This window comes from Saimiri boliviensis, chromosome 6, assembly GCF_048565385.1.
Source record: "Saimiri boliviensis isolate mSaiBol1 chromosome 6, mSaiBol1.pri, whole genome shotgun sequence".
In the NCBI taxonomy this organism is placed as follows: Eukaryota; Metazoa; Chordata; class Mammalia; order Primates; family Cebidae; genus Saimiri; species Saimiri boliviensis.
In genome coordinates this window covers 122937651-122962526 of record NC_133454.1, presented here as the reverse complement: position 1 = coordinate 122962526, position 24876 = coordinate 122937651, and the positions used below count along the sequence as shown (strand labels likewise).

Here is a 24876-nt window from a genome sequence, read left to right as displayed (position 1 = left end):
ACCTTGTGATCCGCCCGCCTTGGCCCCCAAAGTGCTGGGATTACAGGCGTGAGCCACCGCGCCCAGCTGAGTGGTCACTTTTTTTTTTTTTTTTTTTTGAGACGGAGTTTCGCTCTTGTTACCCAGGCTGGAGTGCAATGGCACGATCTCGGCTCACCGCAACCTCCGCCTCCTGGGTTCAGGCAATTCTCCTGCCTCAGCCTCCTGAGTAGCTGGGATTATAGGCACGCGCCACCATGCCCAGCTAATTTTTTGTATTTTTAGTAGAGACGGGGTTTCACCATGTTGACCAGGTTGGTCTCGATCTCTCGACCTTGTGATCCACCCGCCTCGGCCTCCCAAAGTGCTGGGATTACAGGCTTGAGCCACCGCGCCCGGCCGAGTGGTCACTTTTTAATATCCTTCTCCTCTATTTGACATTTTTTTAGCAATAATCATGCAATGAATAGTAATAACATCCAGAAAGAAACACAGAGAACATTTTCTTTTATTGAACCTCATATATGTAATCATGACAGCAAAAAAATGAAAAATGAAAAATAAAGTAAATGTGATAGTGCAAAAGCAAGAAAAAGTAATGGATTAGTAGGTTGTAATCACATTAATGTATTTTTGAAAAAAGGAAAAACTTATTCTTACATATAGGCTGGTATTAGTGGTGAATAATAATAACACTACAATTTCGATTTTGGAAACTTCTGACAAGTTGGCCATGACATTGAGTCAAATCGATCTTTGCATATTCATGTTTAGTATTCAGGGGAGCTATATTTACAAGTCCGTCTTTGCTCACAGTTGATTGAAGAACACTTTTTATTAATTTTAATTTCAAAAGCTGCTTTCATATAAAAGTAGACAAAGGAAAAGCCTTAAACATTAGGATTAGTTTAGGAGAGATTTATAAAAATCCCATTTCATTATAAATTCCAGACATTGCAATACTGCCTAGGTCGTTTTTTCTTTAATCAGTTCTAGCAGCTTCAATGTCTCCTTGTTAGAAACATTTTCACTAAGACAGGCTGGGTGCAGTGGTTCGTAACTGTAATCCCGGCACTTTGGGAGCCGGAGTGGGAGGATCACTTGAGCCTAGGAGTTTGAAGCTGCCACGGGTAATATAGCAAGACCCCATCTCTAAAAATGAAACAACAACAACAACCACAAAATTCTTCACCAGACAATTCGTCATACATTTTAGTTTTATTTGGCAAAATTCCCCAAGCTTTTCTTCTGCAAAAATCAGAGAAAGTGGTTGAGTGATAGCGAACCTTGACATTTATTTAATCCATTGCTTTAGAAATGGTGAAAAATCACCCAGGCTTTCAAACATCATTCTTTCAGTTTCCGTTGGCACTGGGAGACAGGCTGGTTTATGCTGAAACACAGAAAGATGTAGGACCAAAGAGACTGGCTACATAAACTGTATCAAATGAGTTCAAATTATTCTGAGCCTTTAGGAACTGATTGCTGAAACAGAACTTGTGGCTGAATCTGTGTGTTTCAGGAACTGACTGTAACTGCCTGTTTTCTGATTTAACCTCCATGTAGGAGACAAAATTTTTAGAAGCATAAGAAACAAAAATGTGCTAACTGAAGGCTCACATGTATATGATTAACTCTCAATGATAACTGCAGCAATTAGAATTAAGATCAATAAGACATTTTTTGGGGGAGTGGTATTTTATCACGGACATGGTTTAAAATGGCCAGCACATGGTAATAATAAAAGGCAGACCTACTTTTGGTAGGTTTTATTATTGTTTTGAAATTCCCTTTGGGCCAGATGTGGTGGCTCATGCCTGTAATTCCAGCACTTTGAGAGGCCAAGGTGGGCAGATCACCTGACCCCCGGAGGTGGAGGCTGCAGTGATCCGTGATTGCGCCACTGCACTCCAGCCTGGGTGACAGAGTGAGACCCTGCAGAAAAACCCAAACAAAAACAAAAACCCAGAACAAAGCTGTCCTTTACAGAAAACTTGCTCCTGTTTGTCTACAGTGGGGAAGGACAGCTTCTGCCTCCCCGCTATGGGCTTTTTTTTGGGGGGCCTGACAAATGTTATTGGCTGTTGAAGCAGCTCCCCGGACTCTCCTGGGGCTGGAAGAGGCTGTGTCCACAGTTTCTGGAGCCCTTTAGTTCAGCTTGTGATGCCTCCTGCTGTGATTATTTCACTCCTCTCTGTGTTCCAAGTTTGCTAGAATGAGTGGGTGGGGACCCTTTCCCTCCCCCTCCACCCCCACCTGCCCCATCCTCAAATCTGTGGCAGCAGCTGCTGCCGAGGAAACAAAACCGCAAAGTGAAACTGAGGCTCCATAATATGAGGAAATTTATAAGCCTTCCGTGTTCTGTGAGTCTAGACTCCTTCATGGACTGCTCTGTGATAAGTCTGCCTGATGTTCTGATGGATCTCTGCGGAACTAGTTAAGGTGCAGAGGGGAGGGAAGAGAAGAGGAGAAGAGGACCCTTCTTAAATAGCAACTGGGGCTTCAGGCCTTGCAGGGTTTCATCCCCATTCAGCCACAGGCTGAGAGAGGCTCGAAGAGGAAGCCGTCCGTCCCTCCTGGCCATAAACCTCTGCTGAGGACACTGTAAGTGCCAGGCTGGATGCTGGTGAAGTAGACGGAATCCTGGCCCTTGGAATGCTGGCAGCCTGGGCATGGAAACGGATCACTTCTTTCCACAGGTCAGGCTTAACAATGACAGTCATCCAATAATAGGGCTCTGGCTTGGCTGTGGTGGCACAGCAGCAGCTTGCTTTGCTGAGGCTTCAGGGGACATGTTGAGGAGTGGACACATTGAGCCGATCTTGAGGGATGAGTAGGAATCTTCCAGGTGGACAGCCAAAGGGCATTTCAGGCCGAGAGTGCGTGGAGGCAGAGGCCAGTTTTGCCGTGGGAGCACAGTGGTTGAACGTCAGTACCTTGGTGTGAATTACTTGGTGCAGGGGGAAGAGCCTCACCTTTAAGTTCAGGCAGATGTGCAGCGGAGTTCTGGTGCTGCTTTCCGGAGAGCTGCAAGGCTTTAGGGAAGTTAATTCCCATTTCTGAGCTCAGTTTCTCGATCAGTAACTTGGGGCTCTTCTAAGGATTCAAGGAAACAAGTGAAAACCCCCAGCAGTGCTTGGTGGTAGTGGGGGGCAGGGGTGAGTAGAGGGGCAGTTCCAGACTCACCAGAGGGCGAGGTTTGCCATGTAGGAGAATATGGTCACAGCCTGGGAGGGTGGAGGAGTTTCGCTTCTTTTTCCAGGATTCCCATGACCTTTAGGCTACTGGGGCTGGGCCTGGTGCCTGCCAGAGCTGCCACTATCTTTCACCCACTTGCTAGGAGGACTGGGCACAGGGTGGTAATAAGGGAAAGTGTAAAGTGTCAGGCCAGCTGCTGTTCATCCCTTCTCTGCCTTCTCTCTGTGCCCGAGACTGGGAATCTGGGCAGCCGGGCCTCCTCGCCCTCCTCCTCCGTGTCCTCCTCCAGCCTTTGGCATGGGGTCTCAACACTCTTGCAGGCATAAGTGCTTTTACAGCTTTCACTTCCGTTATTTCAATTATTCCTTACACAAACCTTGCCAGATGGGGCTTAGCCCTGTTTACCAGAGAAACCCAGAGAGGTGAAGTGATCCCTGGATATCACACAGCAATGGAGTACAGGGGGGCTCAGCTGAGGCCCTCAGGGGTGGACTGGGCCCTGTTTCTGGGAATGCAGCCTCAGAAAATAGCCGCCTAGCTCCTCAGGGTTATTTTTCTTTCCCTAAAACCTTGGCACCAACACTCCCAACTGGGAAGTCCCAACTGGAACCCCCTGCCCTGCCTGCCCTCTCCTCCCGTCTCCTTCTTATCCCCAGCTTGCCTCTCTCTATACACCCGCCTTGGGCTTCAGCCTTTCCTCCTATCACAAGCTTTTCCCCCAGGGTGTCAGAAGTGAAGGGGGCGAGGTTACGGCTTTCCACACTCACCACAGAATGTGGTTTTGGGCACGTGGAGAATTGCTTTCATTCTGGGTTTCACAACCTCCACAGTGTCTCCAGCTGGTCCCAGAGCTGTCTGTGACCTTTCCAAATCAAAAATAACAGCAACATCCTGGGGAACGGTGGCAGTAAAACCCGCCAGTTATTGAATGGCTCCTATGGATCCAGCCCTATTTGCTGAGTGTTTCTTAGATATTAACTTAGTTGATCCTCATGATAATCCCACGAATCAGGCCCTGTACCTATCCCCATTTTACAGCTGAGGAAACTGAGGCTAGGAGAAATTAGTAACTTGCCCAAGACGATATAGTCAGTAAGTAGTAGAGCCCAGATTTGAACACAGAGCCCCAGGTGTGTAATCACTGTGCTGTTTCTGAAAATCAAATCCATCTTGATTTAAAAACAGAGCACTCATGCTCTTTATCCCACTTTCTGTATTTTTTGTAGTCCTGAAATAAACAACCCCAAATCCCCAAACTCTGCTGAGACATATGGTTCGTAGGTGGATTGGAATGCTTCCTGCCTAGCTTTGAGTGAAAGAAAAACATTCTTTTTGTTTTGTTTCAACTCTTGGGTTAAAAACTATTCTGAAAGTGTCCTCACTGTCTTCCCTGGTCCCTCACAGTGCCAGAGCCGGGGGTCTTAGACTGAGGCAGGGTTGCGTGGGTGCATGTGGAGGGGCCTTGACTGGAGAAGGCTAAACTCCGCTGTAGGGCGGGGCTGTCTTCTTTCTCTCTGCAGGGGGAGGAAGAAGCTAGCTGCCACTATCTGGCTGCCCTGGGTAGGTGGCATCACCTCCCTTAGCTCCAGTTTCCTCACCTGTGAAATGAGCCATGACTGTCCATCTCCACCCAACTTTTCAGTCTTCTCCTCCCCGCCCCCGTCCCCTTTAGACAACACTTCTCCTGTGTTCTCACACCAGGATGCACAGTAGAATCACCTGGGAACTTTAAAAAAAAAGCCAGACTTGGGCGGTCTCCTTCCTATCCCTGCTTGCCCGTCTCCGTACACCTCCTTAAAAGCCACCTCCTTCCCACCAGCTTCTATAACTGCAGTACCGTGCACACGATTTGGATGTCCTTTGATCTGGGTTTGACTTATGTCTGTACCATGTACAGGTTTCCCTCATCTTTCAAGACCGAGACAAAATCTCAGGTGCTCAGGGGGTCTCTTTGACATTATCTCCAGTTAATCTCCCACTCTCTCTCTTTCTCTTCCTTATTATTATTATTTTAAATTTTACAGATGGGGTCTCCTATGTTTCCCAGGCTGGCCTTGAACTCCTGGCTCAAGTGATCCTCCAGCCTCAGCCTCCTGAGTAGCTGGGACTACAGGCACATGCCACTGCACCCCCATTCTCTCAAACACATTTCAGCCAGGCTTTTGCCTCCCAACTCTCAGTAGGAGCTGATCTCATAAGGATCACAGGTGATCCTCATTCGAAACAATGATGCTGAGCTCCATACTGATGTGTGCGCTGTGTCCCTGCCTCTCGTTGGGATACCCGCTGCCCAGCATGAGTGCCCAGTTCTTCCCCAGCCTACTCTGTCTCTAAACAGCCCCATCCCAGCCTCCCAGTTGCTCTGTCCAGACCCCGTGGAGTCATCTGACTCCTCTTTCCTTCACACCCCACCTCATTCCATCAGCACAGTCTGTGGGCAGCTTCAGAGGAGATCTAGCATCCATTACCACCCATCGCCCTGACCCCCGGTTCCCCACAGTTGCCTCCTAGCTGCCCTGGGCAGGTGACCCTCTGCCTCTCCCTTGCACCCTACCTCTCATCTCTTTTCAACGTAGCAGCCAGAGGGACCTTATTAAAACCCAAGTTGTATCTTGAGTCTCCTGTGTTCTAAACTTGGCAGTGGCCCCTGCCAGTGACAGTCAGAGGCAATGGCGTAGCGCTGCCAGGTCCTGCGTTGCTGCCCGCCCCGCTGCCCTCAGTTCCATTCCTGCCCTCCCCTCACCCCCGACTCCAGCCTGCCATTTTCCCTGCTGTTGCTCAGATTCGCGCCGCGCCGGGGCCTTTGTTCGGCTGCTCCCCTCTGCCGGAGGTGTTAGCCATCTGCAGGGCCCATCCCCAGCCGCCTGCCCGAGAGTCTTCCCGACCCTCTATTTCCTATGGCGTCCCCTGCCTCCACCCCACCGGCGCTCTGCTTTTTTTTTTTTTTCCCCCCGCCCTTTTTCCCTTTCTGTTTGTTTGGGATCTCTTCTCATATTCTAGATGATGTACTTATTTACTAAGGTTTTTTTTTTTTTTTTTTTTTTTTTGCGATGGAGTCTTACTCTGTTGCCCAGGCTGGAATGCAGTGTCGCGATCTCGGCTCATAGCAACCTCCACCTCCGGGGTTGAAGTGATTCTTCTGCATCGGCCTCCCAAGCAGCTGGGACTACAGGCACGCACCACCATGCCCGGCTGATTTATTTTTATTTTATTTTATTTTTTTTAGTAGAGACGGGGTTTTGCCATGTTGGCTAGGCTGGTCTCAAACTCCTGACCTCGGGTGATCCACCCGCCTCAGCTTCCCAAAGTGCTGGGATTACAGGTGTCAGCCGCCACGCCGTTCTACTAAGGTATTAAAAAAAAAATCTTTCGTCTCCTGCTACTAAACAAAGGCTTCACGCTCTGGTCACAGACAGAGCTCAAGTGCTTAGGGTTGGTGCCTGGCGCACAGCTCAGCCAGTGAATGGGTTACTTGCCCTCGAAGGCAAAGGTGGGCATTCTCTCAAGGTGAAGGAATACTCCAGGGGTGTCAATGGCCGCTTACACCTAGCCCTCCAGCGTGGAGGAGGGGAATTGCCAAAAAGCCATGGTGACCCTGCATGTCTGCAACTCCCTCTCCTGTAATTCATGCAGGCTCAGGTAGGAGAGCCACAGCTGCCGACCAAGGCTGCAGGCTTGGAGTCAGGAACCCTGTGAATTTGAGCACACATCAAGAGCTGGCTGTGTTGTCACTGCCCTGACATCGCCTGGGACTCCCTCAGTGTGTTAGTTCTTAAATTAAAAAAAAAAAAAAAAGATACTGTACAGAGGGAATGAATAGATGGACGTGTTTGTGATGATGCAAATAATCACATAATCACATAATCACACAATCTTTGTGGCAGGTATACAGATGTTCATTAAAAGACTTCCATCAACTTTTCTTTTTTAAATTGTACTTTTAAGTTCCAGGGTACATGTGCAGATCTTGCAGGATTGTTGCATAGGTACACTCATGCCATGGTGGTTTGCTGTCTCCATTCCCCTGTTACCTACATCAGGCATTTCTCCCAATGTTATCCCTCCCTACCCCCTGCTGTCCCTCTCCTAACTCCCCACCCCCCAACAGATCCTAGTATGTGAAGTTTCCCTCCCTGTGCCCATGTATTCTCGTTGTTCAACACCTGCCTATAAGTGAGAATACGCAGTGTTTGGTTTTCTGTTCTTGTGTCAGTTTGCTGAGAATGATGGTTTCCAGCTTCATCCATGTCCCTACAAAGGACATGAACTCATTCTTTTTTATGGCTGCATAGTATTCCATGGTGTATATACGCCACATTTTCTTTGTCCAGTCTATCATTGTTGGGCATTTGGGTTGGCTCAAAGTCTTTGTTATTGTAAACAGTGCCGCAATAAACATACATGTGCATGTGTCTTTATAAAGGGATGATTTATAATCCTTTGGGTGTATACCCAGTAATGGGATTGCTGGGTCAAATGGAATTTCTGTTTCTAGATCCTTGAGGAATTGCCACACTATCTTCCATAATGGTTGAACTAATTTACACTTGAACTAACAGTGTAAAAGTGTTCCTGTTTCTCCACATCCTCTCCAGCATCTGTTGTCTCTAGATTTTTTAATGATCGCCATTCTAACTGGTGTGAGATGGTGTCTCAATGTAATTTTGATTTGCATTTCTCTAATGACCAGTGATGATGAGTATTGTTTCATATGTTTGTTGGCCTCATAAATATCTTCTTCTGAAAAGTGTCTGTTCATATCTTTTGCTCACTTTTGAATTTTTTTTTTTTTTTTCTTGTAAATCTGCTTTAGTTCTTTGTAGATTCTGGATATTAGCCCTTTGTCAGATGGGTAGATTGCAAACATTTTTTTTCCCATTCTTTTGGTTACCAGTTCACTCTGATGATTGTTTCTTTTGCTGTGCAGAAACTCTTAAGTTTAATTAGATCCCATTTGTCTATTTTGGCTTTTGTTGCCACTGCTTTTGGTGTTTTAGTCATGAAGTCCTTGCCTACGCCTATGTCATGAATGGTATTGCCTAGGTTTTCTTCTAGGGTTTTTATGGTGTCAGGTCTTATGTTTAAAATCTTTAATTCATCTGGAGTTAATTTTAGTGTAAGGTGTAAGGAAGGGGTCCAGTTTTAGCTTTCTGCACATGGCTAGCCAGTTTTCCCAACACCATTTATTAAACAGGGAATCCTTTCCCCATTGCTTGTTTTTGTTAGGGTTGTCAAAGATCAGTGGTTGTAGATGTGTGGTATTTCTTCTGAGGCCTCTGTTCTCTTCCATTGGTCTATATCTGTGTTTTGGTACCAGTACCATGCTGTTTTGACTATTGCAGCCTTGTACTGTAGTTTGAAGTCAGGTAGTGTGATGCCTACAGCTTTGTTCTTTTTGCTTAGGATTGTCTTGGCTATGCAGCCTCTCTTTTGGTTTTATATGAAGTTTAAAGTGCTTTTTTCCAGGTCTGTGAAGAAGGTCAATAATAGCTTGATGGGGATAGTGTTGAATTTATAAATTACTTTGGGCAGTATGGCCATTTTCATGATATTGATTCTTCCTAACCAGGAGCATGGAATGTTTTTCCATCTGTTTGTGTCCTCTCTTACTTCCTTGGGCAGTGGTTTGTAGTTCTCCTTGAAGAGGTCCTTCACATCCTTTGTTATTTGCATTCCTAGATAATTTACTTTCTTGTAGCAATTGTGAATGGGAGTTCCCTCATAATTTGGCTCTCCATTTGTCTGTTATTGGTGTACAGGAATGCTTGTGATTTCTGCACATTGATTTTGTATCCTGAGACTTTGCTGAAGTTGCTTATCAGCTTAAGGAGATTTTGGGCTGAGAGGATGTGGTCTTCTAAATATACAATCATGTCATCTGCAAATAGAGACAATTTGACTTTCTCTTTTCCTAATGGAATACCCATTATTTCTTTTTCTTGCCTGATTGCTCTGGCTAGAACTTCCAATACTATATTGAATAGGAATGGTGAGAGAGGGCATCTTGTCTAGTGCCAGTTTTCAAAGGGAATGCATCCAGTTTTTGCCTGTTCATTAAGATATTGGTTGTGGGTTTGTCATAAATAGCTTTTATTTTTTTGAGATATGTTCCATTGACACCTAGTTTATTGAGAGGTTTTTTTTTTTTTGAGACGGAGTTTCGCTGTTGTTACCCACACTGGAGGGCAACGGCACGATCTCGGCTCAATGCAACCTCCGCCTCCTGGGTTCAAGCAATTCTCCTGCCTCAGCCTCCTGAGTAGCTGAGACTACAGGCGTGCGCCACCATGCCCAGCTAATTTTTGTATTTTTAGTAGAGACGGGGTTTCACCTTGTTGACCAGGATGGTCTTGATCTCTTGACCTCGTGATCCACCTGCCTCGGCCTCCCAAAGTGCTGGGATTATAGGCATGAGCCACCGTGCCCGGCTGTTGAGAGTTTTTAGCATAAAGGGCTGTTGAATTTTGTCAAAGGCCTCTGCATCTATTGAGATGATCATGTGGTTTTTAATCTTTGGTTCTGTTTATGTGATGGATTACGTTTATAGATTCGTGTATGTAGAACCAGCCTTGCTGGGATGAAGCCTACTTGATGAATAAGCTTTTTGATGTGGTGTTGCATTTGGTTTGTCAGTATTTTATCGAAGATTTTTGCATTGATGTTCATCATAGATATTGCCCTGAAGTTTTATATTTCAGTTGTGTCTCTGCCAGGTTTTCATATCAGGATTATGTTGGTCTCATAAAATGAGTTAGGGAGGATTCTCTCTTTTTGTATTGTTTGGAATAGTTTCAGAAGGAATGGTACCAGCTCCTCTTTGTACATTTGGTAGAATTCGGCTGTGAACCCATCTGGTCCTGGACTTTTTTGGTTGATAGGCTATTAATTGCTGCCTCAATCTCAGACCTTGTTATTGGTCCATTCAGGGATTCAGCTTCTTCCTGGTTTAGTCCTGGGAGGGTGTAAGTGTCCAGGAATTTATCCATTTCTTCCAGGTTTACTGATTTATGTGCACAGAGTTGTTTGTAATAATCTGATGGCAGTTTGTATTTCTGTGGAATTGGTGGTGATATCCCCTTTATCATTTTTTATTGCATCTATTTGATTCTTCTCTCTTTTCTTTTTTATTAGCCTGGCTAGTGGTCTATTTTGTGGATCTCTTCAAAAAACCAGCTCCTGGATTTATTGATTTTTTGAATGGTTTTTTGTGTCTCTATTTCCTTCAGTTCTGCTCTGATCTTAGTTATTTTTTGTCTTCTGCTAGCTTTTGAATTTGTTTGATCTTGCTCCTCTAGCTTTTTCAATTTTGATGATAGGGTGTCGACTTTAGACCTTTCCTTGCTCCTCGTATGAGTGGGCATTTATTGCTATAAATTTCCCTCTAGATGTTGCTTTAAATGTGTCCCTGAGATTCTGGTATATTGTGTCTTCGTTCTCCTTGCTTTTGAAGAACATCTGTATTTCTGCCTTCATTTCATTGTTTATCCAGTTGTCATTGAGGAGCACGTTGTTCAGTTTCCATGTTGTGTGGTTTTGGGTGAGTTTCTTAATCTTGAGTTCTAATTTAGTTGCACTATGGTCTGAGAGACTGTTATGATTTCTGTTCTTTTGCATTTGCTGAGGAGTGATTTACTTCCAATTACATGGTCAATTTTAGAGTAGGTGTGATGTGGTGCTGAGAAGAATGTATATTCTGTGGATTTGGAGTGGAGAGTTCTGTAGATGTCTATTAGGTTCACTTGGTCCAGATCTGCGTTCAAGTCCTGGATATCCTTGTTGATTTTCTGTCGCATTGATCTGTCTAATGTTGACAGTGGAGTGTTAAAGTCTCCCACTATTATTGTGTGGGAGTCTAAGTCTCTTTGTAGGCCATTAAGAACTTGCTTTATATATCTGGGTGCTCCTGTATTGGGTGCACATATATTTAGAATAGTTAGCTCTTCTTGTTGCATTGATCCTTTTACCATTATGTAATGCCCTTCTTTGTCTCTTTTGATCTTTGTTGGTTTAAAGTCTGTTGTATCAGAGACTAGGCTTGCAGCCCCTGCCTTTTTTTGCTCTCCATTTGCTTGGTATTTCTTCTTCCTTTATTTTGAATCTATGTGTGTCTTTGCACATGAGATGTGTCTCCTGACTATAACACACTGATGGGTCTTGACTTTTTATCCAGTTTGCCAGTCCGTGTCTTTTGACTGGGGCATTTAGTCCATTTACATTTAATGTTAATATTGTTATGTGTGAATTTAATCCTGCCATTTTGTTACTGGATGGTTGTTTTGCCCATTTGACTGTCACAGACTCAGTCCACTCTTTTTTTCTCTAATCTAATTTCTCACAGTTTCATTAGGTTTGGCAACAGATGATATCTACATTTCCCAACTTAAAAACTGCAAGTCCATCAACATGAGTAATTTTTCCCCTTTAAATACTTTTTAACATTCTTATTGTCAAAGTAATTCATATTAATGAAAATTCAAACAATAAAATAATGTAACATAGAGTATAAAAGTTCCTGAATCCCAACCACTCACTGTTGTGTATGTAATATACATCAGCTTGGTTATTTTCCTTAGCTCATATGTAGTGTATGATACATTTTATGTATAAATATATTAAAAAATTGTTTATTGAGATGGAGTCTTGCTCTGTCGCCCAGGCTGGAGTGCAGTGGCGGGATCTCAGCTCACTGCAACCTCTGCCTTCCTGATTCAAGCGATTCTCTTGCCTCAGCTTCTCGAGTAGCTGGGACTACAGGTGTGTGCCAATATGCCCAGTTTTGTATTTTCAGTACATACTGGGTTTTGCTATGTTGGTCAGGCTGCTCTTGAACTCTTGACCTCAAGTGATCCACCCACCTCGGCCTCCCAAATTGCTGGGATTACAGGCATGAGCCACCATGCCTGGCCTAAAGATATTTTAAGCAACAATGGAATAATCATGTCTTTCAATTGCTTTTCTTAATTAATCTTTCCATGTCTGCTCATGTAAATTCACCTTGCTCTCTCTAATGCCTGTGTGTGTGTGGATATAGGATAATTCACTTAACTAGTCCTTATTGATAGTTGTTTGGGTTATTTTTTTATTTTCTTTTTTTTTCTTCAAGTTTTAAGTTCCAGGATGTGGAACTGCAGGATGTGCAGATTTGTTACATAGGTAAATGTGTGCCATGGTGGTTTGCTACACAGATCAACCCTATTACCTAGGTATTAAGCCCAGCAGCCAGGTTTTTTTTTTTTTTTGAGATGGAGTTTTTTGCTCTTGTTGCCTAGGTGGGAGTGCAATGGCATGATCTTAGCTCACTGTAACCTCCACCTCCCAGGTTCAAGCGATTCTCCTGTCTCAGCCTCCTGTGTAGCTGGGGATTACAGGCATGTGTCACCGTGCCTGGCTAATTTTTTGTATTTTTAGTAGAGACAGGGTTTCTCCATGTTGGTCAGGCTGGTCTCGAACTCCCGACCTCAGGTGATCCGCCCGTCTCGTCCTCTTAAAGTGCTGGGATTACAGTTGTGAGCCACCACACTCAGCCCCAGGTTGTTTTTTTTTAAATATGAATTTCGGAGACCAGAAATTGCTCCTAGTTTGCTTGCTAAGGGAAATAGTTGCTATGCAGCTTTTTGTAACGCTGCTTTTGTGGAGAGATAAAGGCTTTTTGTTCTGAAATCCCGTGGGTGCAGTCTCAGCCCTGCCACTGTTGTTGCGGGAGCTGTGTGGGAGAGCCTTGGTCACTGTGTGGGCTGCGGGTCAGCTGAACTTTGCCATGGAGGAGGCAGTTCCCTTCCCAGGCACTCTGCTGGCCCTGATTTTGTTCCTGGAACAGAAAATGGCCTGACGAGGCAGTTCAGTGGGATTCCTGGAATCACTGTAGGCTCTTTTACAATAGGGGTCAGCAAACTTTTTTTGTAAAGGGGCAGATAGTAAACATTTTATTATTTTATTTTATTTATTTATTTATTTATTTATTTATTTAAGATTGAGTCTTGCTCTGTCGTCCGGGCTGGAGTGCAGTGGCATGATCTTGGCTCACTGCAACCTCTGCCTCTGGGTTCAATAGATTCTCATGCCTCAGCCTCCCGAGTAGCTGGGACTACAGGAGCGTGCCACCACACCTGTCTAATTTATATATATATATATATATATATATATATATATATATATATTTTTTTTTAATTGGAGGAAGGAGTTTATTCAGCTGGGAGCCAGGTGGCATATTTGCCCAATATCCAAGCTCGCCTAACAAAAGAAGGTTCCTTCTTTATATAGGCTTATACTTTAGATGTTGCCCGTGGAAGAATCTTAGGTTCATAGCTTAACATATGAAAAGGGTCTCAGTTTACAGTCTTAGGAAAAGGGAAGTTTGTAGTCTTAGGAATTACATATGAAAAAGGGGTTTCAGTTTACAGTCTGAGGAATGAGAAGCATTTCAGTTTACCATCTTAGGAATGAAAAGGAAAAAAGGGAAGTTGATTTGAGACGACTGAGTCTCCCTCTTCACTCCCCACTTTGAGACCCTCACCACCTTATGATATTAGTGAGAGGTCTCACTTCCATTCTCACTCTCCAGATTTTCTGAAGAAACACACTGATAATGCTGCATATAATACACTTGTGATGTCACTTTTTGGCTAACTACAGTAGGGATGAATCCCCTAATCATCTGAAGGAACGGGGGAGTAGACAAGGGAGCAGCAGAGAAACACCTATTATTATTAGAACACTCCGTCTCATGGAGTACATACCTTATACTGAGTACCATTATAGAAACAGGGTCCCGTCTGTGTCTCCTTACATTTATAAGAACTTCAGGACAAAAGAGTAACTTTTCTGTCCTACCTGGTGTACATACTGAGGGCATTCTTCAAAATTAATGTTCCTACTGTGCAAGTCCAAATATTAAGAACAAGTCCAACAGTGAATCTCCCCACGCTTCGGCCGTGCGTGGACCAGCCAGCTTCCGATGTGGCTGGAGCAAGGCTTGTTGTCTTTCTGAAAGTCATTCTGCAGTCCTGGCCTTGGTCTAAGTCCCAGCTGCTGCTGGTGTTTACACGGCTGTGGTGGAGTCAGGCTGGGAGTCCCTCGACCTTCACAGCTGTGGGATTGGTCAGGCTCAGGGCTGAGGTCCTTTCCATTGTGGCTTTAGAGGGGCTGGACTCCCGTCCTTTATCCACACGGGATTACCTGGCGAGAAAGGGTGAACTGGGGAGAAAAAGGCTTACAGGTAATTTTTATATTTTTTAGTGGAGACGAGATTTCACCAAGTTGGCCAGGCTGGTCTCGAACTCCTGACCTCAAGTGACCCGCCTGCCTTGGCCTCCCAAGGTGCTGGGATTACAGATATGAGCCATTGCGCATGGCCATGATAGTAAACATTTTAGATCCTGCAGGCGATATGATCTCTGTCACAGCTACTCAACCTTGCTGTTGCAGAGAGGAATCAGGACAGACGCAGTGTAAATGTATGGGCCTGGAGGTGTTCCACTCAAGCATTATGGACACTGAAATTTGAATTTCATGTAATTTTCATGTGTCACAACATACGATTTCTCCTTTGACTTTTCCCCCATGCATCTTAAAAAAAGATACAAACCATTCTTAGCTTGCAGTCAGGCCAGATGGAAACAGGCAGAGGTCCAAATTTGGCCCATGAACTGCAGTTTTTATACTTTTAAATTTAAAACGTGAGTTTTTGCATTCTTAGTTTTGATTCAGCTGAGATGGGTGATGCGTATAATGGTAAGTACTTGTTTTTCTAGGTGGATCTTAGCGGTGAGGTGAATTATTTGTATCTTCAGTTCATAGCACCCTGTCCTTGCTGGTCCCTGCAAGACCCCCCTCTCCTGTGTGTTTGTGTATTTATTAGTTCCCTTTAATCTCGCTTTTTTTTTGGAGACAGAATCTCACTCTGTCACTTAGGCTGGAGGGTAGTGAGGTGATCTCAGCTCACTGCAACCTCTGCCTCCCAGGTTCAAGTGATTCTCCTGCCTCAGCCTCCCAAGTAGCTGGGATTACAGGTGTGAACCACCACGCCCAGCTAAGTTTTGTATTTTTAGTAGAGATGGTGGCAGGGGGGATTACACAATATTGTCCAGGCTGATCTCAAACTTTTGACTTCAAGTGCTCTGCCTGCCTTGGCCTCCCAAAGTGCTGGGATTACAGGAGTGAGCCACTGTGCCCTCCTTTTTTTTTTCTTTTTTTTGAGACGAAGTTTTTTCTTTTGTTTGACACAGAGTGTTGCTCTTGTCACCCAGGCTAGAGTACAATGGTGCAATCTCCGCTCACTGCAACCTCTACTTCCTGGGTTCAAACACTTCTCCAGCCTCAGCTTCCTGAGTAGCTGGAATTATAAGGGCCGCCACCACGCCCAGCTAATTTTTGAATTTTTAGTAGAGGTGAGGTTTCACCATGTTGGCCTGACTGGTTTTGAACTCCTGATCTCAGGTGATCCACCCGCCTCGGCCTCCCAAAGTACTGGGATTACAGGCATGAGCCACTGCGCCTGGCCGGGTATCTTTTTTTGTTTGTTTGTTTGTTTTGTTTTTGAGACGGAGTTTCACTCGTTACCCAGGCTGGAGTGCCATGTCGCGATCTCGGCTCACCGCAACCTCCTCCTCCTGGGTTCAGGCAATTCCCCTGCCTCAGCCTCCTGAGTAGCTGGGATACAGGCACGCGCCACCATGCCCAGCTATTTTTTTGTATTTTTTTAGTAGAGACAGGGTTTCACCATGTTGGCCAGGATGGTCTCGATCTCTTGACCTCGTGATCCACCCAACTCGGCCTCCCAAAGTGCTGGGATTACAGGCTTGAGCCACCGTGCCCAGCCCTGGCCGGGTATCTTTAACTTATGTAAGTGGTGTTGTGTGACAGAGCTCATCCCCATTTTTCCACTCAGCAGTGTCTTTTAGAGATATCCAAGTTGCCATGTGAACATTGAGTCCTTGCTCCTCACTAGTGTGTAGTTCTCCATGGGTGGCCCACTGTCTTTTACTTCATTTTCAAAACGAAGTTTTCTTGAGTGGAGTATGTGTTGAGCTTGAGCATAATTATGTGTTGTGCTTGGGAATATGTATTCTCTCTCTCTCTCTTTGTTTTGAGATGGAGTTTCACTCTTGTTGCCCAGGCTGGAGTGCAATGGTGCGATCTTGGTTCACGGCAACCTCTGCTTCCCGGTTCAATTGATTCTCCTGCCTCAGCCTCCTGAGTAGCTGAGATTTCAGGCACCTGCCACCACACTTGGCTAATTTTGTATTTTTACTAGAGAGAGGCTTTATCCATGTTGGTCAGGCTAGTCTCAAACTCCCAACCTCAGGTGATCTGCCCGCCTTGACCTCCCAAAGTCCTGGATTGCAGGTGTGAGCCACCGCGCTTGACCTGGAAATATGTATCTCTTGTCCTTACAAAGAATAGGCAATTTGGCTGAGTGTCAAAAAAAAAAAAAAAAAAAAAAAAAAATTCAGCTTTTTTCCTTCCAAACTGTAAATAAATATTTAAAAATTATTTAAAATTTGGTTAAATTTTTATTTATTTTGAAAATTTAGACTCTTTAAAAAAATTGTTATAATTTACCCTTTCAGTGTTTACTTCTGTGAGTCTTAATGAACACATATAATTGCAGAACCGTTGCCACAAACAAGATGTAGAAGAATAAGGGGGCAGGCTCGGTGGCTCACACCTGTAATCCTAGCACTTTGGGAGGCCAAGGTGGGTGGACTGCCTGAGCTCAGGAGTTCAAGACCAGCCTGGGCAACATGGTGAAATCCTGTCTCTACTGAAATACAAAAAATTAGCCGGGGCGTAGTGGCATGCACCTGTAGTCCCAGCTACTGAAGGGGCTGAGGCAGGAGAATTGCTAGAACCTGGAAGGTGGAGGTTGCAGTGAGCCAAGATCACACCACTGCAGTCCAGCCTGGGCGACAGAGAGAGACTCTGAGTTTACCCCTGAAATTCCCTCATGCCTCTTGGTAGTCAGTCCCTCTCCTCAACCCCTGTGACAATCCTGGACCAATTTTCTGTGCTCTGGTTATGCCTGCTCTGGAATGACATGTAGATGGAACATATAGTATGTGGCTTTTTGGGTATGACTTTTTCACTCTTTTTTTGGTAGATAACGGAATACTTTTTCTGCCTGAACTATTGTAATATTGAAAATTATTTTTTGTCATTGTAATAAGTTCTGAATTAATGCAGCATGGGGCCAGGTGTGATGGTGCATGTCTGTAATCCTAGCACTTTGGGAGGCTGAGGTGGGAGGATCCCTTGAGCCCAGGAGTTTGAGACCAGCCTGGGCAACATGGCAAAATCCCGTCTCTACTAAAAATATGTAAAAATTAGCCAGGCATGGGGGTGCGCAGCTGTGGTCCTAACTATTCGGGAGGCAGAGGTGGGAGGATGACCTGAGCCTGGGGAAGTCGAGGCTGTAGTGAGCCGTGATGGTGCCACTGCACTCCAGCCTGGGCAACAGCGTGAGATCCTGTCTCAAAAAGAAAAAGAAAAGAGCAGCATGTTCTATGTGAGGGCTCCTCTCGTTGGTATTTACGTGGAGCAGGTGAGCTCCCTGTCTCTGCATATTGCAGGCTGCTTAGTACTCGACCACACGACTTCCTTTTCCAACCTGCATCCTCCCTCAGGGCTGGGTATCTGCCCAGTCTTTATGTCCTTGTCTGTTTGAGGAGATCCCTGCTTAAATTCCTTTTTGGGATTCTCGAATCCCCCAAACAATGAATACTCCTTTTTTTCCTGGAAAACAATGGGATTCATAAATCATGACCATTGCCCATTGTTCTGAAATAGATTCTTAGTAAGAACTGAGTGCCCTCTATTTTGGAAGATAAATTGTATTTACTGCAACAAAAAGAGCATGATTTATCTGTAAAATTCCCTGCCACGTGTGCTACCTGTTGGTAGTTTTCATGTTTCTGTGAAATAATAAGTGAATTGGCCCTTGGCCTTCCTTCATAGGCTCTGTAGAGTTGTGATTGGCTATTACCCACTGCGCATCATTTGTGCCCAGGAGAGGATGAGTCCCCAAGGATGAATCCCCCCATCCCTCATCCTTGATGGAATCTCTTTGGTAGGCCCACCAAGCTTGGTGGTGAGATGTGGGCAAATCCCTATGGATCTGCCCCTAGGTACAAGCAAGCCAGAGCCCCCACCCCGTATCTTCACTGTTCTGAGGGCAGTTCAGCCCTAACTGTAGCTGAAAACTCCAGCAAAAGATGAAGGGGCCAGAACACCCTCTGATGGGCTATGTCTCTAGGTGTCCTAAAAGCTTGATTTCTTTGCTCATTAAAGGTGTTTAAAGTTGGCCTGGACCAGAGAAGGTTGTTACCCCTGATTCTGGTGAGAGTCAGAACTCCCCTTCCCCCAGCACTTAGTGCAAGCTCTGATGCTGGGACATGGATAATGTTGAATGGACATGATCTTGAACCTCTCTGAAGTTTTCTCAAACTCTGCCCCATGCTCCCCTAACAGGGTGAGAACATTTACTGTGCCCTCCCTACCTTCCCCTTCCCACACACGCACTCTCTCCCACGCACATACTCACACTCACACGTACTCTTACACTCCTGCATCCACCCTCATACACATACTCAATGTGCACTCACACACCTCAGTGTCAGGCTGAGCTGCCGGGGGGCATTACTGCTGGGGACTGATATCAGTTCTTCATCAGGCCCAGGCCAGGGTGGGGAGTGTCTGTGGGATGCCCTCCAGATCCAGCAGCCTCTGGCCTGGACCCCAGATGGGCAGCTCTATCACATAACTGGTGGTGTTTCCATAACAGTTGATGGTCAAACTGGGCTGAGAATCAACCAGCGGGGTGTTCAGTCCTGGCCAGGTCACTCATGAGCTATGTGTCTTTGTACAAATTATTTTGCATTTCTAGGCCTTGATTTCCTCATCCATAAAATGGGGTTCATTGCTGGATGCTTGTGTGGATTTATTGAGCCATCTTGTAAAACACTGAGTGGAGTGTTTGGCTCAGAGTAAGAGTTCAATAAAGAATATTCCTGGCCGGGCGCGGTGGCTCACACTTGTAATCCCAGCACTTTGGGAGGCCGAGGCGGGTGGATCGCAAGGTCAAGAGATCGAGACCATCCTGGTCAACATGGTGAAACCCCGTCTCTACTAAAATACAAAAATTAGCTGGGCATGGTGGCACACACCTGTAGTCCCAGCTACTCAGGAGGCTGAGGCAGGAGAATTGCTTGAACCCGGGAGCCGGAAGTTGCAGTGAGCAGAGATCGCACCATTGCACTCCAGCCTGGTTAACAAGAGCGAAACTCCATCTCAAAGAAAAAAGAATATTCCTAGATATAATAAGGCAGAGACTTCAGCTCATGAAGAAACCTTTTAGATTTGCACTTGGCAGTTTGTATTGACAGAAGGCAGGCCCGTGGTGCCTACAAGTCTGGGTCACAAGCTTGTGAAGTTGGACTGGCATTGGACCTGGCAGGGCAGGGCTCAGGATATGTGTTCTGTTGAGCTCATAGCTGGGCACCACTCAGCTGCACCTTCCTAATTGAGCCCTGCCCTGGTTCCACAATCTCATGCTGCTTCTAACAGCCCTGTTCTTGGTTTTGCAGCCAGAGCCTAAGCCTGGAGACCTGATTGAGATATTTCGCCCTTTCTACAGACACTGGGCCATCTACGTTGGCGATGGATATGTGGTCCACCTGGCCCCTCCAAGTAAGGGCACACAGGACCTCCACTGTGCTGGGCCCCAGGGGCTGGGAAGGGAGGGGATGGGGAACTATGGGTAACAGGTGACCCTGACATTCTTCTTGCTTCTCTACTGGCAGTTGTCACTGAGTGTTACAAGAAGCTTGATGTGGGGCAGTTTGGTGTGGGGCCGTGTGTTCAAGGTCAGCTCCTTGGAACCTCCGGGGGTGGTGGTGGTGGTGGTTTTTCTTCTTTCTTCTTCCTCCTCCTCCTCCTCCTTCTTCTTCTTCTTCTTTCTTTCTTCCTCTTCCTCTTCCTCTTCCTCCTCCTCCTTCTCCTCCTCCTCCTCCTCTTCTTCTTCTTCTTCTTCTTCTTCTTCTTCTTCTTTCTTTCTTTCTTCTCTCCTCCTCCTTCTTCTTTTTTTTGAGACAGAGTCTTGCTCCGTAGCTCCAGCCATCTGCTGGAGTGCAGTGAGCACTCTGGGCTCCCTGCAACCTCTGCCTCCCAGGTTCAAGTGATTCTCCTGTCTCAGCCTCCTGAGTAGCTGGGATTACAGGTGCATGCTGCCACACCTGGCTAATTTTTTGCATTTACTTTAGTAGAGACAGGGTTTCACTGTGCCTATGCTGGTCTGGAAATTCTGAGCTCAGGCAATCTGCCTGCCTTGGACTCCCAAAGTGCTAGGATTACAGGCATGAGCCACTGCGCCCAGCCTGGAACCCCAGGGGTTCTTTAGAATAGAGGTTCCCAGCATCCAGGCCATGGACTGGTACTGGTTAGGAACTGGGCTGCACAGCAGAAGGTGAGTGGTGGGCAATTTAGTGAAACTTCATCTGTATTTACAGCCGCTCCTCATTGCTCTCATTACCACCTGAGCTCCACCTGCTGTCAGATCAGCAGCAGCATTAGATTCTCATAGGAGCACAAACCCTACTGTGAACTGCACAGGGATCTAGGTTGTGCTCCCCTTGTATTAGTCTGTTTTCACACTGCTATAAAGAGCTACTTGAGATTGGGTAACTTATAAAGAAAGGAGGTTTCATTGACTCACAGTTCTGCATGGCTAGGGAGGCGTCAGGAAACTGACCCATCATGGCGGACGGTGAAGGGAAGCAAGGCAGGTCCTATATAGTGGCAGGAGGTGGGGAGTGCCACCCTTTTAAACCGTCAGATCTTGTGAGAACTCACTCATTATTACGAGAACAACATGGGGGAAATCTGCTCCCATGATTCAGTCACTTCCCATGAAAGTCCCTCTCCGACACGTGGGGATTAAAGTTTGACATGAGATTTGGGTGGGGATACAGAGCCAAACCATGTCACTCCTTATGAGAATCTAATGCCTGATGATCTGTCACTGTCACCCATCACCCCAGATGGGATTGTCTAGTTGCAGGAACAGGGCTCCTACTGATTCTGCATTATGGTAAGTTGTATGATTATTTTATGATGTATTACAATGTGATAATAATAGAAATAAAATACAATAAATGTAATGTGCTTGAATCATCCTGAAACCATCCCTCCCTGCTGCCCAGTCCATGGAAAAATCGTCTTCCATGACACCAGTCCCTGGTGCTAAAAAGGTTGGGGATCACTGCTTTAGAGGGATTGAGGGGGCATCTGAAGGGGGAGCTCTGCTTTGATGTGTTTTTTTATGCTGTGACTTTGTATGTAACACACTCAACTCTTAAGCTTAAAACTCCTGGGCAGAGTGCAGGTGTCTGGGCAGAGAGACTTGATTATGAATCCAGTTTCTCTTCTTCAGCCTTGGTTTCCTTTGCAAACTGAGGATATGAATACTTAAGTTGGAGAACTCTTGTGAGAATTCCTCACCCTTTTTTTTTTTTTTTTTTGAGACAGAGTCTTGCTGTGTTGCCCAGACTGGAATGCAGTGGTGTGATCTCAGCTCACTGCAACCTCTGCCTCCTGGGTTCAGGTGATTCTCCTGCCTCAGCCTCCCGAGTAGCTGGGACTGCAGGCACCCAACCAGCTAATTTTTTGTATTTTTAGTAGAGATGGGGTTTCACCATGTTGGCTAGGCTGGTCTTGAGCTCCTGACCTCAGGTGATCTGCCTGCCTCGGCCTCCCAAAATACTGGGATTACAGGCATGAGCCACCGCACCTGGCCCTCTCACCCTTTTCCTATGCTTTTAACTACAAGTGGGGTATAACATAAACGTTATAAAATGTACAAGCCTAGTAAAGTATACATTCAGTGAATTAAAAAAAAAAAAAAACCCATCTATGTAACAGTGCCCCAGAAAAAATTCTAGAACGTTTCCATGGTGCCACTTACCCTGAGAGGCTCTCTCTTGCCTCTACAATGTCCTCTCCTGACCCCTCGCCCCAGGCAACCTCCATTCTAGCTTTCCCTGCCGTAGATGAGTTCTGCCTGTTCTAGAACTTCATAGAAGAGGAGTCACACAGCCTGTGCTCTTTTGCGTCTGGCTTCTTTTAGCAGACATCATGCCTTTGTGAGTCATCCATGCTGCTGTGAGTAGTGGGAGTTCTTTTTCATTGCTGTGTATTTTCTGTTATATGAATATGCCACAATTTATCATCCATTTTTCTGATGTCAGACTCATTGCGAGTTTTGACTGCTATGAATAGACCTGCTATGGACATTCGTTTTTTTTTTTTTTTCCCTGAGACAAAGTCTTGCTCTGTCACCCAAGCTAGAGTACAGTGGCACAATCTCGGCTCACTGCAACCTCTGCCCCCTGGGTTTAAGCAATTCTCCTGCCTCAGCCTCTGGAGTAGCTGGGATTACAGGTGTGCATTACCACACCTGGCTAAGTTTTGTATTTTTAGTAGAGACAGGGGTTTCTCCATGTTGGCTCAGCTGGTCTCGAACTCCTGACCTTAAGTGATCCACCCGCTTTGGCCTCCCAAAGTGCTGGGATTACAGGCCTGAGCCATGGTGCCTGGCCCTTGAACATGTCTTTTGTATACCCCTTTAATTCTAAGGAGTGGCCTCACCTATTAGAAGTAACCAGAGTCTCTGTGTCTCTACATCCTATCAGAAGTCGCCAGAGTAGATGTCACCCCTTACCCGTGTGCCCCCAACCCCTTCCTCTTCCTTTCATAAGCACTTTGCTGCTCAAATTCCACACCTCCTTCTGTATTGTCATCTTCTCCCTCCCAGCTGAGTCATTCCTGTCAACATAGAGACAGCTGTAATATCTCCAGTTGATCAGACCAACACCCTGCCTCACGTCCTTCCCTGGTTAACGCCTCACAGCACAGATCTCATCACAGCTTTGTCGGCATGGCCGCCTCCGGCTCCTCACTTCTCCTTCTGCCTCTGTCCCCTCTACTCACACCCACTTTTTTCTTTTCTTTTCTTTTTTTTTTTTTTTTTTGAGATGGAGTTTTGCTCTCAGACTCTGTTTCTTTTCTCCCCTGCCAGAGCAGTTCTCAAGGGTAGGAAAAGGCTTTTCCACATCTTGCCAAAGCCAAGTCCCGTCACAGCTGACTCGGCTTCTCTGCAGCGTTTGACGCGAGTGACCTTCCTGCTGTCCACCTGGCACCTGACTTTATTCCTCTCCCGCTGGACCCTTTTTTCTTGGTCTCTTGTGTGGGTTCCTCCTCCTCTCCCACGTCCCTACTACGTTGAGCTCAGGTGACCTCACTGGGTTTCTTATCTTCCAGTGCCTTCTATTTGTCAATGTCTCTTAAGCTCAGACCCTCAATTTAGATCCCCCCTCAGCTTCAGACTTGCATAACCTCCTACTTGGTAACTCCGCTTGGGTGTCCACCTGGCATCTCGAACTTGACGTGTCCCAAATGGGAGGCTCCAGTGGAAGACACCATTCAGCGGCTCAGGCCTAAAGCCTAGGAGTCGTTCTCCATCTTTTCCAGCCCATGTCGAATCTATCGGGGAATCCTGTTGGCTTTATCTCTGAAACAGACCCCAGCTCTGTCCACTTGTTACTATCCCTGCTGCAGGACCCCTGGTGTAAGTGACCGCCCTCCCTCGCCTGGTGGTACTGCCACTTCTGTCTGGTCTCTCTGCCTCTTGCCATTCACGGCCAGTTCCTCATTCACGGGCAGCTGGTGTGATTGTTTTAAAGTGTAAATGGGGCCGGGCACGGTGGCTCATGCCTGTAATCCCAGCACTTTGGGAGGCCGAGGTGGGCAGATCACCTGACATCAGGAGTTTGAGACCAGCCTGGCCAACATGGTGAAACCCTGTCTCTATTAAAAATACAGAAACTTATCTGGGCATGGTGGTGGGCACCTGTAATCCCAGCTACTTGGGAGGCTGAGGGAGGAAAATCAGTTGAACCGGAAGGTGAAGGTTGCAATGAGCCGAGATTGTGCCACTATACTCCAGCCTAGGTGACAAGAGCGAAAGTCCATCTCAAAAAAAAAGAAAGAAAGTATAAATTGAGGGCTGGATGTGGTGGCTCACACCTATAATCCCAGTATTCAGTATTTTGGGAAGCTGAGGCGGGTAGATTGCTTGAGATCAGGAGTTGGAGACAAGCCTGGCCAACATGGCAAAACCCAGTCTCTAAGAAAAATACAAAAATTAGTCGGACATGGTGATGCGCCAGTGTAGTCCTGTCTCCTCGGAGGCTGAGGCATGAGCAACCGGCAGAGGCTGCAGTGAGCTGAGATTGTGCCACTGCATTCCAGCCTGGGTGAGAGTGAAACCCGTCTCAAAAACAAAAAAACAAAAAAACAAAAAAACCCCCCAAAACCAAAACAAACAGAAACAAAACAAAACAAGAAGTCTGTGCTTTGCCCTGTAGGGCCTGGCCTGGTCTGGCCTAGTCTGTGTCTTTGGGACTCGTCTTTCTCCTCCCCCTTCCTGGGTGTCTAGACTCCAGCCATGTTGGCTCCTTGCTGCCTCTTGGTGTGCCACGCTGTCTTCTCCCTGCAGGCTTTGTTCCTGCTGTTCCTTCTGCTCTAGATGCTTCATCATTCAAGCCTCAGCTCAGACGCCCTTTCCTTGGGGCGTCCTCCCCAACCCGAGCTCTGGCAGCCTCTCCTGGGCATCTTCGCCATGTCACTTTACTCTCTCTTTCCATAGTG

At 46.0% G+C, this 24876-nt stretch overlaps 1 protein-coding gene across 6 annotated transcripts in view; it reads left to right on the top strand.

Moving 5' to 3' along the window:
- The window catches only part of PLAAT3 (phospholipase A and acyltransferase 3), a 47453-nt gene that overhangs the window by 1672 nt on the left and 20905 nt on the right, over positions 1-24876 (top strand). For 2 of the 6 annotated variants that reach the window (XM_010335953.3, XM_039471184.2), the window contains one exon: positions 19758-19860. In XM_010335953.3, the coding sequence (XP_010334255.1) occupies positions 19758-19860 (103 nt within the window). Of the gene's footprint in view, positions 1-279; positions 2679-19757; positions 19861-19973; positions 20037-24876 lie in introns of those variants that run through there. The other 4 variants (XM_074401618.1, XM_074401616.1, XM_074401617.1 and 1 more) reach the window with 4 other exon arrangements.